This window comes from Typopeltis vanoorti, chromosome 19 (genome assembly GCF_054136105.1).
Source record: "Typopeltis vanoorti isolate ZY-2024b chromosome 19, IOZ_Tvanoo_1.0, whole genome shotgun sequence".
In the NCBI taxonomy this organism is placed as follows: Eukaryota; Metazoa; Arthropoda; class Arachnida; order Uropygi; family Thelyphonidae; genus Typopeltis; species Typopeltis vanoorti.
Window position 1 is genome coordinate 94,343,804 of NC_143567.1, and position 16,435 is coordinate 94,360,238.

Genomic DNA, 16,435 nt, shown 5'->3' on the forward strand with positions numbered 1-16,435 from the left:
GTGAATGAAGTATTATAATATATAAAATATCTTCATTCACAATTTAACACAGGTGACATAAATCTCAGTTAATCGAAAGAGTTAAGAAGAGCCCTTATTATGCGTTACAAATAGATGAGACTACTGATGTTATGAGTGAGAAGGCACCCAGAGAAAAGCTTTTCCGAACACACTGCAATTATATGGGATTAATTGAACATTATGCAGAGCACTCCATAGTCTATATTGAAGTTGTCGATCACCAGTTAGAATTGAAGAAAATACCTTTGATGTAAAATGAGGGATAAGACAAGGATGCACATTATGTCCACTCTTATTCATCATCTATATCAGTATTTTTCAACCTGTGGCCATGGACCACAGGCAGTCTGCAGGCAGACTTAAATAAATATATTTTAATTATTCAAACAAAATAAATTAAAATTGAATAAGTAAGTAAAAATTATTGAAATAAAATGGATACTTAGATAAAAAATAACAAATAGCTGCAGAATTTCAGAATTTTTTGTTGTTCACTTATGATCAACAAAAGCTCATGCTAACAACATGCTCATGATAACAACATTCATGATGATAGTCTGTTTTGTAGAACTTTCTCATCCCGAACAACTGGAGAAGAAATATTTCACACTCTCAATAATTACATAATACACAAAGGGATCCAGTGGGAAAAATGTGTGGACTTCTGTTCTGGTGGAGCTCGTGCCCTGACAGGCAGGCATAGTGGGTTGTTTCCGGTGTCAAGGAAGTAGCTCCGGATATGAATTGGGTACATTGTTTCATACATATTGAAGCGTTACCTCCAAAGTAATACGACTAGAATTTAAAACTGTGCTGTACAACGCTGTAAAGCTAGTTAATTTTTATTAAGGCTCGACCCTTAAATAACAGCTTATTTTCAGTACTCTGTGATGATATGGGCAGTGAATATATACAACTTTTGCTTCACTCTGAAATTCGTTGGCTTTCAAGGGCCAAAGTACTAACAAGGTTATTTCAATTAAGACACGAAGTTTTATTGTTTCAAATGAACGTAATTCTGAATTTACATCACTCCTTGTTGACCAAGCTTGGTTATCAACACTATCCTATCTTTCAGACATTTTTTTGGAAATTAAATGAACTAAATCTCTCCCTTCAGGAAAGTTCTTCAACTATTCTTGATGCCTATGACAAATAAAGGCATTCAAGAAAAAACTGGTTTTATGGATTAATTATGTGAAAGACAGACAATTTGCACCTTTTCCAACATTGGAATCCTTTTTAGTGGAAAATGATATTTTTATTGATTCTGAGCTTCTGGAAAGGATTTGTGACCACCTGAAAACTCTGAAACAGAATTTTGAAACATATTTCCTGAATAACTTTTATAAGAAATTTCTGTGGTTTCGCGATCCATTTCAGGCTTGCAGTCACGAGAACGACCTTTTGTTATCGAAAAAAGAACAGTTAATTGAGATTCCAAGTGACAATGGGCTTAAAATGCAATTCCGTGATCTTGGTTTGGCTCGATTCTGGATCTCGCCTTCAGTGAGAAGTGAATTTTTTGAATTATCTGAAGAAGCATTGAAAATCATCATGCTGTTTTCTACAACCTATCTTTGTGAGAAAGGATTTTCATCACTCCTTCGAATAAAAACAAAATCCAGAAATCATCTGAGAGAGAGAGAGTGTGTATGTGTGTGTGCCGATCTTCGACTGAAGTTGACCAATATTGAGCCAGATATCCAGCAACTATGCAAGGACCGAGAAGCTCAACCATCTCATTAAAAGTAAGTAGTAACAAAATGATATCATATTATTTAATTGTTTCATAAAAATTAAGACTGTTCAATGATGATGCACTTTTAATCATTTACTTCCAATTTAATTAATTATGTTTTCATATGTATTCAAAACATGCTTTTAGATTTATTATGTTATAAATGGCACAGTTTTTCTTAAATGTTGGTAATCCTCATATAGGTTTTTTAAAAACTACATAACTTAGTGTGCCGTAGAATTGTTTTAGGCATTTTACTGGTCCTTGGGCTTAGAAAGGTTGCAAAAAGCTGATCTATATGGATCACATTGTGAAAGAAAGTGGCATCAAGCCTGTTATTAGAATTGGAGATGTCAAACTTAGCTCTTTACTTTATGCAGATAATGATGTACTCCTAAACACTTCTAGTTCAAGTCTCTAGGATTCACTAACTAAATTGAATGACAGCTGTAAAAATTTGGTATGAAAATCAGTAATAAAAGACCAAAACTATGAAAATAGGCAGGAACACAGAAAACTTCATCTGCATTCTGAATGAAGATTCTTATAGAACAAGTAAAATATTTCAGCTATTTAGGCACATTTTTAGTGAAGGTGGCAGGTTAAATCTGGAAATAGACAACAGAATAAGCAAAGCTGGTATGGTACATAGCCAGCTGAATAGTTGGGGAATAAATCAATGGCAGAATCATATTAAGAATGAAGACATTAGAAAGAAACTTGACATTATTAACATTCAAAAATGTGTCAGCAGATCTAATAATAGCTGTTATTAGGATATTAGAAGGATGCATTTGCACAACATCTCCTTCCAAATGTATTTTTATGGGCTTTTGCACAAATATGAAATAACTGTTTACAAGAACATTTCAGAAATGTATCCACAAGTAAGTTACTACTGCACTATACTTGCCCTTTATTGAAATATTCTGAATTACTCTTTTTTCACATTATATTACAGACAGTTGCTAATAACAATGAAAATCTAGAGCCACATATTGGACAGTGTGGGAGTTTAATGACACTGCTGGGAACTATTCAATGCCAGGCTTTTATTCATGGAAAGGGTACTGTACGTGAAAGTATACAGGTAAGAAATATAGAAATACATTAATATCATAGTATAGACTTGTTATAAATGTTCCGTCTTTCTATTACCTATTTCTCAACCCTGCTTCGTCTTTTTGTTCTTTACTTAAAACTTTGTGAATGGTCGACTGCTGCCATTTATTTATTTCTACTAGATCTTATTTCTCATGCTCTATAGTCTAACAAATTTATTTGTTCTATAACTGTGCCAGTTAGACTATGTATTGAGTGCAAGATTTTAAACTAAAGACAAAGCACATGTTAGCATTCCCTGCTTATTAATCTTTAACTTTAATTAGTCATGGTTATACTTAAACATTATCTTATGCAGGTTCGAAATTTTCAGGATAGTGCATTGACAGAATCAGTCCAATGTGTTGTTCAAAACCCATTTAATTCAATTGAAAAGGAATATTCACAAGTTTGATTCACATTAACATATATAAACAGTTTATTATAATTCTTTGTTATTTTCAATATTTCCTAATTCATAATTTAGAATATCCTGCCAGTTGTATATATACACAAACTGACAATAAAGCAAACCATGAATAAGCTTATTTCAATATCAGTTTACATTATCTTATTGTACCCATAAACAGACACACTTGATGTACATTCTTGTTTGGAATTATCACATGTATAACTACTTACAATTGTCGTTCTGCACTGCCTTTTATGTGAATCTTTTGTTCACATGAACATGCTCCTTTTTGTCTTTCTTTCCTTCTGCGGGCTTGTTCTTGATTTCTGGCCAAATTTCTTCTTTGTCTGAGTTGTTGATTATTCTATGCCCTTTTGGACCCTTAACATGGCGGCAGGCAGCTTTTTCGAACAATCAATACAATTTTAAGACCTACAACGCCTCTCTCTCAATTACTGACAATGGACCGCATGTGGTGGTGGACCCAAGTAAGAGAAGGTGAAAACCCCCTAAGACAAAGTCCTCTATGTCTCGCCTTATATAGGCCTGGATTTCTGTTGTACACATGCATGCCTCTCTCAAAACTTCTGTATATGGTTATGTATTGACATCCTACCATATGTGACAATTCTTAGAATTCTTCACTATTCTTAGAACTAGACTTACTAATTAGACATGAGTTAACAGCACTACATGATGATGTCACGCATCACATTATTTTAACAAAGGCGCAAGGTTATTTTATTACAAATGCAAGATTATTACAGACAAAATTTGACATTTCTTTAAGTGCAATCTCTTTAGAAAAATATGTAAAAGCAAACATGATAAGTTACATATCATGAGAGATTTTACAAACTTGCTAAGCAGTAAGAAGAGTAACAATAATGATCTTGTATTTAAAAACTTTAACTGCATCTGATATCTAAAAATTTTATCTAGTCTCATTTTGAATATCATTGCTGAACATCTTTTCCAAGTTATTCGCTAGATCATAGTTAAAAGAAAAATTTTCTAAATTATGCAGAAGTTTTTATGTATTGAAAGCTTGAAGCAATTGGGAAAAATACCATGCTTGATCTCAGAGCAAAGTTTTAGGATTTTGTAACCCTTTGCTCACCTAGTATGGAAAATTACCAGAAAATTAAAGGTGATAACTAATCTTTCACTCCCCCCCCTCACCAAATAATCTTTCTCATCTTTCAGCTGACGGGTTGAGTCTTCCGTGTACATATCTTTACCATCTGGTTCTATTTCTGGCCTTTTCTGTCACATCGCTTAAGGTTGATAACATTGACCTTTCCTTCAAAGACTAGCCAAATTCTTTTTGGTCTACTTTAATCATCCTCCAGTGGATTCCATTCAAGACTATATTTGATAATCTTTGAAACGACATTCTCTGGAGGTGTCTCCAAACCATCTTAATTGCTTTTTAAGAATTATAGCTATGATATCTTCTCTATATTTTAATTCATGTTTGACTTGCTCATTTGTTTTGTGTTCTGACCAGTGAGTCTTATTTATTTTTCTTAAGCATTTTATTTGGAATAGTCTGATTTTCTGATTGAGTGTCCAAGTCTTGGTTCCATACATTGCTGCAAGTATAATAATGGTTTTATTAACTGCTGTTATTTTTCCATATTTTGTTAATTTATTCATATTAGACCATCCTTTGTTAAGCCTTTTTTTTTCTGTTTCTGGGTTGTCGAGTTGTGAGTAATGGGACTGCCAAGATATGTTCAAGTATGTGATTTTCTAAGTTTATTGAAATTTTTTCCTCATCTCTTCCTATTTTCATTGTTTTAGGTTTTTCGAATTATTCTTTAGATTCTGCAAGAATAATAACATTGTCTGCATATTTGATATGGTTGATATTCGTGTGCTATTTATTTGTAGACCTGTTTTCTTCAGCTATGGATTTGCAAATTTCTTCGAGATAGATAATAAATAAATATGGTGAGAGTGGGCAATCCTGCATGACTCCTTTTTCTACTTTCAATTTTTCTGTTTTTATTTTATTAAATTTGACAGTTGCTTTGGTATCTTTATGAAATTCATAATAAAGGTTTGTAGTTCTGAATCTAGCATCATAGATTTTAAGATGTTTATCATTTTGTTCCTGGCAATGGAATGAAATGCTTGTTTGAAGTCAATAAAACTGTGGTATATAGGCAAGTTGTATGCCCAGTACTTTTCAGCCAGGCTATTAACTGTAAAAATATGGTCTATAGTAGACCTTCTAGATCTGAATCCTGCTTGATCTTCTCCTATTGTCTTTCATTAAGGTCTGGATTCTATTTTGGATAATGCATGTGAAGATTTCGTAGATCTTCGTTTATCTCCCTTTTTGAAATCGCATCATAATAATGACTGATTTTTATTATGTTTGCCATTTCCCAGATTATAAAGATCTAGGGGGAGAGAGATAAATATCTTGGGCTCCTTGTATTAACAGTCCGATATCTTGATAAAACATCTGAAGTTTATAGACATAGACAACTCAGAGAGATTTCTGCAGTATTTGTAATAAATTTTAGATATAACTTATGTATATATGTATAACTTGTGTATAAGTCTTAATAAAACCTTTCCCTCCTAATAATCAGCCAACCATTATAATGAACTCTTTCTAGCCTTTTGTCAGTACACTTATCATAAAAATAAAAGTGTCTAAAGCAATAAGGGTGTTTATTTATACATCCTCATCCTTCAGGATCAGGATGTATATTCTTTAGAAACAAGAAAGAAAAATCTGACATTACATTTAAGAGGAGTAAAGGGTATTCATTCATCATCATCATACGTATCAAGGATTTAGGCCTAGTATGGCCTGTTCCGGCCTTAGAAGTCATCGTTGAATCGTTTAAGAGGACGTCCTGGTTTTCTTTTTCCTAATGGCTTGTACTTTAAGGCTTGTTTTGGTAATCTTTCTGTTTTCATTTTTTGAACGTGTTCCATCCATCTATGTTTATATTTTTTAATTTTTTCAATTACTGGTTCTTGGTTTAGTTCTTTCATAATATCTTCGTTTCTTTTGTATCAAATAGGGTATACTTTGCAGTTTTTCTCATAAACTTCATTTCTGCTGTTGTTAATCTTTGTATTCATAAAGGGTATTCATAACTTATTTTAACAGTATTAACAACACCAAACAAACTATTTTATAAAAGAGATGTTTATTAACTGCCTTATATTTTTCTGAATTTCAAATCAGCATCTTCAGAGCACAAAGCAGTATGTTATAGTTTATACGTGACAATGAATAAATGAAACAATTTAAACTGTAATGTACAAAAAAAGTCTAAAGTTCTAATTTGGCACCCTCTAATGTAAAAAAAAAAAAAAAAAAAGTATTACAGCTATGTAGGCAGGGCCACTGAGAGAAATTTTCGGGCCCATGACAAGTCTGTGGTCCGGGCTTCACTGTTGTTGCAGTTGGCTACGCTAGTGCAGCCGACTGCAACAACCTTGCATGAACACCTATTGACATCATCACCCGCTATAACTACAGCAATCCAATGAGAGAATCAGTGTCTTCTGGACACTCATGGCAAGCTAAAGAGCATAGCCGTCTGTCTAAAACAAAACACAGTATCATTCTCGATATGCCATTATCCTTTATCATTGTTGTATTATTAGGAGAATTAAAACCATGCATTATAAACACAGTTATGTGATATGTCGGGGCCCGACGGTCAGGCCCTTTTTGATACTGGGCCCGTGACAAAAGTCTCAGATGTCACCCCCCACTTGGGGGCCCTGTATGTAGGAGTCGATTTTAAGATAAGTTTTCCAATTTTTTTTTTTTGGCAAATTAATGCAACCATACTTGTTCAGGTTAGGAGAATTCTTCATAGCCATGGCTGAATCTAAAAATAATCTTTCTAATCTGTAATGACTTCTAAATAGTACATTGATTTTCTTCCACCTAATTCTGTCTGATGGGCCATCCAAAGCATGGTCTGCCTGTCCTGACTTGCCATAATAATGGTAGTTGATGTATTTTTTATGTTCTGCAAGGTGGATGTCAACAGATCTTCCTGTCTGCTCATAGTAGGCCAAGTCACTGTCACAAGGAACTTCATACACTCCAGGATATGCTAGTGGATAAAGTTTATCCTTAGGAGAGCTGATCAGAATTGCTAATTTAGCATGTGGTATGAAGGCCATGTTTTATTAGTAATCTTTATTAATAATCTCTATTTGTTCCATGATTTTATACCAATAAATATTGGTTATAAAAATACTATATGAGCTATTTCTGAGTGTTTGGATCATTTTTTAAGAAAATATTTGGCCATTGATTCAGATAAATAACTGGTCATGATTTTAAGACTAGGAGTCTTCTTAAAATCACAGAGTATGCAGGAGATCTGAAATAGGAAGAGATCCTGATTCCAGATTAAACTATGTGAAAAGAGCTAATATTAAAAAAAAAATTACTTTTTTAATCTGAAAGTTAGATTATATTTTTAACTATATGGTATATTTATTAGTTGCTATTTGTTTCAAATAAAATAATTGAATCATTATTCAATATTTTCCTGTCCTAGAATTTTGGCAGGATTATATTTATTTATTGAAGTGCAGTATATTTATAAATCAGTGAAATACAGAAGAGTATTTTTGATTTTATGTTAATTCAAATTTTGTTTCAATAACTTTTATAAATTTTCCTTAAACAGGCCTTGAAACAGGATGTTATCAGAAGTATTACTTCAAGATGTGAAATACATTGTGAAGATTTACTCCTTATAGATGAAGAACAACAAGGTATACATAAATTGCTGATATAACCCACATTTCTTTTTTTCCATACTAGCTAAGTTATCTAACTGTTTTGCATATGCTGATCAGCTATTGCCAGTATGTCATTCCTCCTTTTCTTATTAAAAAGACATTTCTAAGAGTATTTGAATCGTTGTTATATACCCAAATATAGCACCAACAAGCAGGATGGTAGTGGAGACCTAAGTGGCATAAAAGAATGCAGTACATGCTTGCACTGCATTCTTTTATGGTCCATTTAGTGAATATCTATGGACCAGAGACTGTTACATAACACATGGTTTGCTATAATGACTTTAGGGGGAAAATACTGATCCCCCTGCTCACACTGTTCTCATGGAACTAACGAAATTATGGAAAAGAGAACAAAAGATATCAAGTGAAACAAAGAAAATTCCAGGAAATAAAAAATTTAAAAAAAAAAAATTGCAAGATACAACACAAAAGAAATTGCTAGAAAAAGTAGAGAAATCATAGAGAAACAGAAGAAATGCAATGGCTGGAAATTGTATGTTGATAACAGAACACAAAACAATTGGCAGAATGGAAAACATAAGATAGAAGAGTATGTTATGTAAAAATGAAAATCAAAATGAATATTTAGATTTCAAAATGTTACATTTATTTGAATGTCATTTAAATGAAATCTTTATAATAATCTAAATACGTGGAGTCTGTACCTTTAAAATAAAAAAATAATTTGAATACATTGGCATTTAGTGAACTTTATAATTGGTCACCTCCGGTTACAAAGAGGAAGAGGACACATGATTCGATAAACCTGAATCATGAATCGTTTTACATTATTTAGCGTTTGTAAGTCTAAGGGGGATGGGAAAAGTTATTGACATATCTGGTGTCAGTTTCCTAATTGAATAAAGATCCAATGATGTACAGTTGGTGTAAAACAATAAATTAAAGAAATATGGCACAATATACAATATTTCTTTAATTTAAAGCTTAAGTAAAAGCTATGAAATTTGTTTGAGTAACAGTTCATTTTGTGTGTGAAAGATTCTTTATCAATAATGTAAAACATTTTAAATTTCTGATTTAGAAAATATCATCATCATCAAATTCCTAACATGTACCTCAAGGGGTGTACAGGATATGATAGTACTACATGAAAATTTACATCATTACTGACTTCCAATCTACAATTTTGCTCCAAATCAGTCTGTTACTTGTCAAGACTCCAACATAATCAGATCTTATATTTCTATCGTTTAAGGCACTTTGTACCGTATCAATCCACCTACATCTTAGTCTTCCTCTGGGTCGTTTTGCTGCCAACCTGGCAGAGAACACTTGTTTTACTAATCTTTCTTCGCCCATTATGTTTAAGTGACCATATCACCTGAGATTAGCTCTGCTAATGCATTCCTGGATGTTGACAATGTCAAGTTCTTTCCTAATATCTTCGTTTTTAATATGATATTGCCATCTGTTCACACCTCTAATCTTTCTCAGGACTCTCATATCTGCGGTCTCTAGTCTTTGGTCAAGTGTTTTACTTCTGACCCAGCGCTCAGATCCATAAGTTAAAATTGGTTTGAACACTGTCTTGTATACAGCTAATTTAGTGTTCCGACTAATTTCTCTCTTATTCCATATGAATTTATTCAGTTGACTTCCTACTATACCAGCTTTGTTGATTCTATTGTCTATTTCCATATTTAATTTACCATCTTCACTAAAAATCGTGCCTAAGTAGCTGAAATGTTTTACTTGTTCCACAAGTTCCCCATTCACAACACAGTTGAATTTTTCAACAATTCTAACTATTTTCATTGTCTTTGTCTTTTTAATGCTCACCTTCATACCATATCTATTACAACAATTATTCAATTTAGTTAGGGAATCTTGCAAACTTGTAGCGGATTTATTTAGAAATATAACATTGTCCGCATAAAGCAAAGAGCTGACATTAACATCTCCAATTTTGATATCATGTTTAATACCACTTTCCTTCATAATATGATCCATATAGATAATGAATAACAGAGGGGATAATGTACATCCTTGTCTCACACCAGATTTAACATTAAACCACCTTCCTGTACTTCCTTCAATTCTAACTGCTGACTTACAACTCAAATAAAGACTAAGTATTGCTTGATATAATGCCCCATTGACACCATATAACTGTAGCGTATTGAATAGCTTCTCTCTTGGCACCATGGCATATGCCTTTTCCAGATCGACAAAACTTAAATACAGATCTTTGTTATATTCCCATGCTTTCTCAACTATTTGTCTTAAAGTGAAGATCTGATCCTGACAGCCTCTATTTGGCCTGAATCCAGCTTATTCTTCACCAAGCTTTTCTTCCACAATTCTTCTCAACCATTTCTCAAGTATACTTGCATTGATCTTACCAGGAACACTCAGTAGGGAAATACCTCTGTAATTCTCATATTCAGTTTTATTTCCTTTTTTATATATGGGTACTATTAGAGCTCTACTCCATTCATCTGGAATTTGTCCCTCTGTCCAGGCTTTCTGAACTATGCAGTGCAGCCACTGTAAGACTCTTATACCACCATACTTCAGCATTTCTGGTCAAATATCATCTACTCCTGCTGCCTTTCCACATTTCAAGCCTTTGATGGCTTTTTCTACTTCAAGTACGGATATGTATTCCTACTGTATGCCTGTTGTGTGTTTTTTACCACTGTGCTATCACTGCTTGTTTCATTTAGCAATTTTTTGAAGTAATTACTCCATACTTCGAGGATATCTTTTCTCCCGTTTTCATGTCACCTTTATCATCTCTAACTTCTTTTACATCACTCTTTCCTCTATTTCTAAGCTTCTTGAACAACCTCCAGAATATCTTACCACCTTCTTGATATTTATTTTCTATGTTCTTGCAAAAGTCTTCCCATGACTTTTGTTTAGCTAGTTTTACACAGTATTTCGCTTTCTTACATTTGTCTCCGTATTCTCTAAGAGCAAAAGCTGACTTATTTGCCAGGAACTTTTGATATGCTTTCTTGTTTTCCTTCACTGCCTCTAACTTCCTGTGTCCACCATGGAGTTCTGATTTTTCTATCCTTGCAGACAACCTCACCACATCCCTCTCTGGCTGAATCAATCAGGGTTTCCTTCAAGGCTTGCCTCTGAATCTCCAAGGTTTGGTTCCTGTTCTCAAACTCTTTCATTTTTTCTTCAATAATCTTTGTATATTTTAGTCTACAGTTCACATCTGAGAGCTGCTCAACTTTTGTTCGCTTTAAAACTTTCTTACATGTTATTCTTTTCAATATGAAATTCAATTTTATCCTGCTGAAGACTAAATAGTGGTCACTTCCAATTTCAAGTCCTGTGTGTTGAATCGTACTTCCTTGTTTTTGATCATATAAACTTATTCAGCAAAAACTCGCATGATACCAATTTTATTCATTTTGTCAATTTTTCTATATTTTGTTTATCTTTATTAAAAATTGTACCTTCATTGATGAAATATGTTACTTGTTATATAGATTGTACATCAGAAATGGACTTCACATTTTCTATGTTTCTGCCTATTTTCATACTTTTTGTGTGCTTTTATTGTTAATTTTCAAACTGCATTTGTTATTACAGCAGTAATTCCTTTAATAAATCATAAAATTTGCTTTGCTTCAAGTACCTGTGGAGATTTTGTCTATCATTGCCTTGTTAGATTTCTGTCAGTGTATAACATCATCTGTATATAGTAAAAGAGTTGGTTTACTATGTCTGATTTTGATATGAGATATTCAGCATCTCTCATATCAAAATCAGAATGTTCTTCATTATCTCTATGGATCACATTATGAAGGTAACTAAGGAATTACAGAACATGGTTTTATTGCTCTGTATAATATCTCATTTATACAATATAACTGGACTTTTAGCAGCTTTTCTCTTGTGCATAATTATATACATTTTTGAGATTTACAGATTTATATTATCTTCCCATAATTTCTCAATTGTATATCTTAAAGTAAAAATCTGATCCTGACATTCCCTGTTTTGGCTAAACCCAGTTTATTCTTCTTCAAGTTTGTCTTCCACAATTTTTCTTAGCTGAAAAATTGTGGAAGACACTTCTCAAGTATGTGTACATAAATCTTACCTGAATCATTTATAAGGAACTTCATCTTTAATTCTCACATTCAGTTTTATTTCTCTTTTTTTGTTGATGGATACTATGATAGCTCTACTCCAGTCATCTGGAATTAAGCCTTCTGAACAAACAGTCCAATTGTGGTGTAACCACTATTCAATTTTTATACCTACATATTTGAGCATTTATTTTTGAATATCAGCTGCATTTTATGTTCCTAGTTTCTGTTAGCTTTTTCTACTTCAAGTATTGATATTTCCACCTAACTTATATTTCTCTTGAATATTTTCAACCACTTTCTGCCACTGCTTATTTTATTTGGCAGTTTTTTCAAAATAATTGCTGGTTATCCTTAAATATCTTTATCTTCAGTTTTTGTATTATTTTTATCATCTCTGATTCCTTTTACAATTTTTCCTTCATTTCTAAGCATTAAACCAATCAATGGTGTAAAAAAATTGCTCTTTCTACATGATGTTTACCTTCAGTATTTTTTTCAATGCATTTGTTTGGACAAATGTCAGACATTTATTTAAACAGATGTGTACTTTTACACAAAACTTAGCTTTCTTACATTTTGTCTGTAATGTCTAAAGGTACATGCTTATTTACTTGCCAGGAACTTTTGATGATTTCTTTTCCAGGGCTGCTTCTTGAATTCACTATGAAGTTCTGATTTTTCTATCCTTATATCTTTATGAATCACCACATTCTTCTCAGGCTGAATGGTCACTTTTCCTTCAAAATTTACAAATAAGGCTCTATGGGGATTTTATTTTCAAATTTTTCCCTTTCACTTCAATAATATTTGCATACTTGAGTTTCGCATTTCACCTCTGAAAGCTGCTCAAGTTTGATTCTAATGACCATATAAGTAGTATTTTTGCAAAATTATAAATAAAATAATTTGAAAATAGAAGAAAATGAAAAGGTATTGATTATATGTAAATGTTTATTGAGAATCTTTAATTATAAAAAATTAATAAAAAAAATTTTTAAGAAATTTTTTCCCCTTTAAAATTGCTGTTTTGTTCTCTTATATAATTCACCAATATCACCTAAAACAAGGAAGATAAAGCAGCAATTGCTATTTGAAATACGAAATTTTGTAGCAAAGATACTTAAAAATTATTATTATTGTCTTGTGCCTTAACAGTTTGCTTCATTTTGAATCACAAAGCAGCAGAAAAAACACTTTATTTGGGTCCTCTAAACTTTTATGAACAGAATATTTTTTGACCCTGGAATTAAGTTCCCTTTCCCCCAATTGGCTGCCGCTTGTTTTTTTACACAATGCTGATGGTTATCCCATTCATAATGAAAATCTGGCATTTTCATACAAATTGTCTGCTTCTCCAGGATCATATCAAATTGTGACAGTTTGTAGTCTCTGTATTTGTAACATTTTTTATGTGATGCACTAATATGAGGCATCTCCAGAAACTAACTTACTGTACATGACGGTAAGTTCCATTCATGCATACCAGCAGCACAAGTGGCAGGAGCAGGGATGCACTTGCCACTTGTACTGTCAAAAAGTATACAACAAATATATTGTCACTTCTCATTTTGTGTTTATAAGTTTGCCATTATGTTGTAAAATCAGTAAGATAATCAAAAATCCCAAATTCCTCTAGCTGTGAGATACAGTCAGTGATAACATTTTGGAATGCCAGAAATGTTTGCTCGCTGAAATTCATTAACAGGTTAGTGAAATTTATGGAGAAAATCCTGAGTAGATGACTGAGCAGCTCAGAAGTGAATTGCCAGTGTTTCATTTTCCATTGAAAATGAAATTCCATTAGCAGTTGTATTATGTCCTTTGAGAAAATTGAGATATCTGTTATGTGGTCAAGACATTCAGATTACATCCAATCATAAACCCTTGTCATGTCTAAGTAACATGAAGAACAAATATCAGATAATTATACGTTGGGGTTTAGAAGTACAAGAATTTAATCTTAAGGTTTACTATATTCCTAGAAAAAAGAAAACAGTAGCAGACTGCCTCTTGAGATAAAACATAGGAAGTAAACAAGAAGAGATACATGAAGTGATCAAAACATCAAGTGAATTCAATTTATATTTCACATCTGGATACTATGACAAGTAATAATAGTGAATGGAATGTAGAAATTGATAAAGGCCCAAAACAAAAGTACTGGGGTGCTTAAGGGTCAAAGCTGTATAACTGAGAGGAGACCTCCACATAGCCTTTAAAGGAATGCAGAGAACCGACCAGGGCTTCTGACCTAATGTCCAATCCTCACCTTCTCATGGTGCACCCTGTTGGGTATCTACTTGGATACTGAACGGACGAGGATGGGCTGGCAATTTGGGATTTAGCCGACCAAATTGTATTCTTATTGGTTAAACTAAAATAAAAAATGATGGTACAACATGACAAAATTTCATGCCGGCTGGGGCGTCGCCCGGTTAAACAAGGCCCCCGTTGTTTTCGCCAGGGAACCAGGGTGAACAGCAAAAAGTCAGCTACTGGAACAAATCTGAAAACAAACCCCAACCCAACATCACCAGAGTTAAAGATCGGTACTATCAACATAAGAAGCCTGAATGGCAAAGAAATGGAGCTTGCTGAGGAATTAGATAAGTACCAGATCGACATAATAGTGGTGACTGAAACAAAAAAAGACCAAAACTGGTGAGATCTTTCTGAGCAATAAATACAAAATGTTATATTTAGGCAATGACAATCAAGGAAAAGAAGGAGTAGCCATAGTATTCAACACAAAATACGACGCTAATCTTCTTGAATGGCAGTCAGTCTTGAATAGAGTAATGTGGGCAAATATGAGAATGGGGAACTGGACAACGAGACTTATTTGTGCCTATGGTCCCACAGACGGTTCTACTAAAGAAGAAGTGGAGGAGTTTTTTGAGACTTTAGAAAAAGCAACTGACACAATGAAAAATGAAAAGTTGGTCCTTGTTGGGGATCTAAATAGCAGAGTAGGAAATGATTGTGAGACATACAAAATTATTTTGGGAAAATTTGGAGAAAGGACCAAAGCTAATAATAATGGCAAATATCTGTTGGATTTCTGCTCAGGACATGGACTGGTTATTACTAACACCATATTCCAACATAAAAATGTGCACAAATTCACATGGAGAGAAGAGGCTAGGAATAAGAAAAGTCTCATTGACTATGTTATTGTTGATAATGATGTTTTCTCCCTGGTGCAGGGCACCAGAGTGTACAGAGATTTCGAAATTGGAAGTGATCACTATTTAGTCTTGAGCAGGATAAAATTGAATTTCATATTGAAAAGAATAACATGTAAGAAAGTTTTAAAGCGAATAAAAGTTGAGTAGCTCTCAGATGTGAACTGTAGACTAAAATACACAAAGATTATTGAAGAAAAAAATGAAAGAGTTTCAGAACAGGAATCAAACCGTGGAGATTCAGTGACAAACTCTGAAGAAAACATTGATTGATTCTGCCAGAGAGGCATGTGATGAGGTTGTCTGTAAGGATAAAAAAAATCAGAACTCCCTGGTGGACACAGGAAGTTAAAGAAGCAGTGAAGGAAAAGAAGAAAGCATATCAAAAGTTCCTGTCAAATAAGTGTGCTCTTAGAGAATATAGAGACAAATGTAAGAAAGCTAAACACTGTGTAAAACTAGCTAAACAAAAGTCATGGGAGGATTTTGGCAAGAATATAGAAAATAAATATCAAGAAGGTGGCAAAATATTCTGGAGGTTGTTGAAGAAGCTTAAGAATGGAGGAAAGAGTGCTGTAAGAGGAATTAGAGATGATAAAGGTGACATGAAAACGGGAGAAAAGGATATCCTTGAAGTATGGAGTAATTACTTTGAAAAACTGCTAAATGAAACAAGCAGTGATGACAGCACAGTGGTAAAAAACACTGACCAGGCATGCAGTCAGGAATACATATCCATGCTTGAAGTAGAAAAAGCTATCAAAGGCTTGAAATGTGGAAAGGCAGCAGGAGTAGATGATATTCGACCAGAAATGCTGAAGTATGGTGGTATAAGAGTCTTACAGTGGCTGCACTGCATAGTTCAGAAAGCCTGGACAGATGGACGAATTCCCAATGATTGGAGTAGAGCTCTCATAGTACCCATATATAAAAAGGGAAATAAAACTGAATATGAGAATTACAGAGGTATTTCCCTACTGAGTGTTCCTGGCAAGATCTATGCAAGTATACTTGAGAAACGGTTGAGAAGAATTATGGAAGAAAAGCTTGGTGAAGAACAAGCTGGATTCAGGCCAAATAGAGGCTGTCAGGA

General features: G+C 33.4%; 1 protein-coding gene across 1 annotated transcript in view; it reads left to right on the plus strand.

Annotated features, from left to right (window-relative positions):
• Positions 1 to 16,435, plus strand: part of LOC150096364 (protein odr-4 homolog) — a 180,940-nt gene that overhangs the window by 126,994 nt on the left and 37,511 nt on the right. Inside the window, exons 7-8 of the mRNA XM_090409180.1 lie at positions 2,724 to 2,852; positions 7,961 to 8,048. Of these exons, the coding sequence (XP_090265306.1) occupies positions 2,724 to 2,852; positions 7,961 to 8,048 (217 nt within the window). The remainder of the gene's footprint in view (positions 1 to 2,723; positions 2,853 to 7,960; positions 8,049 to 16,435) is intronic.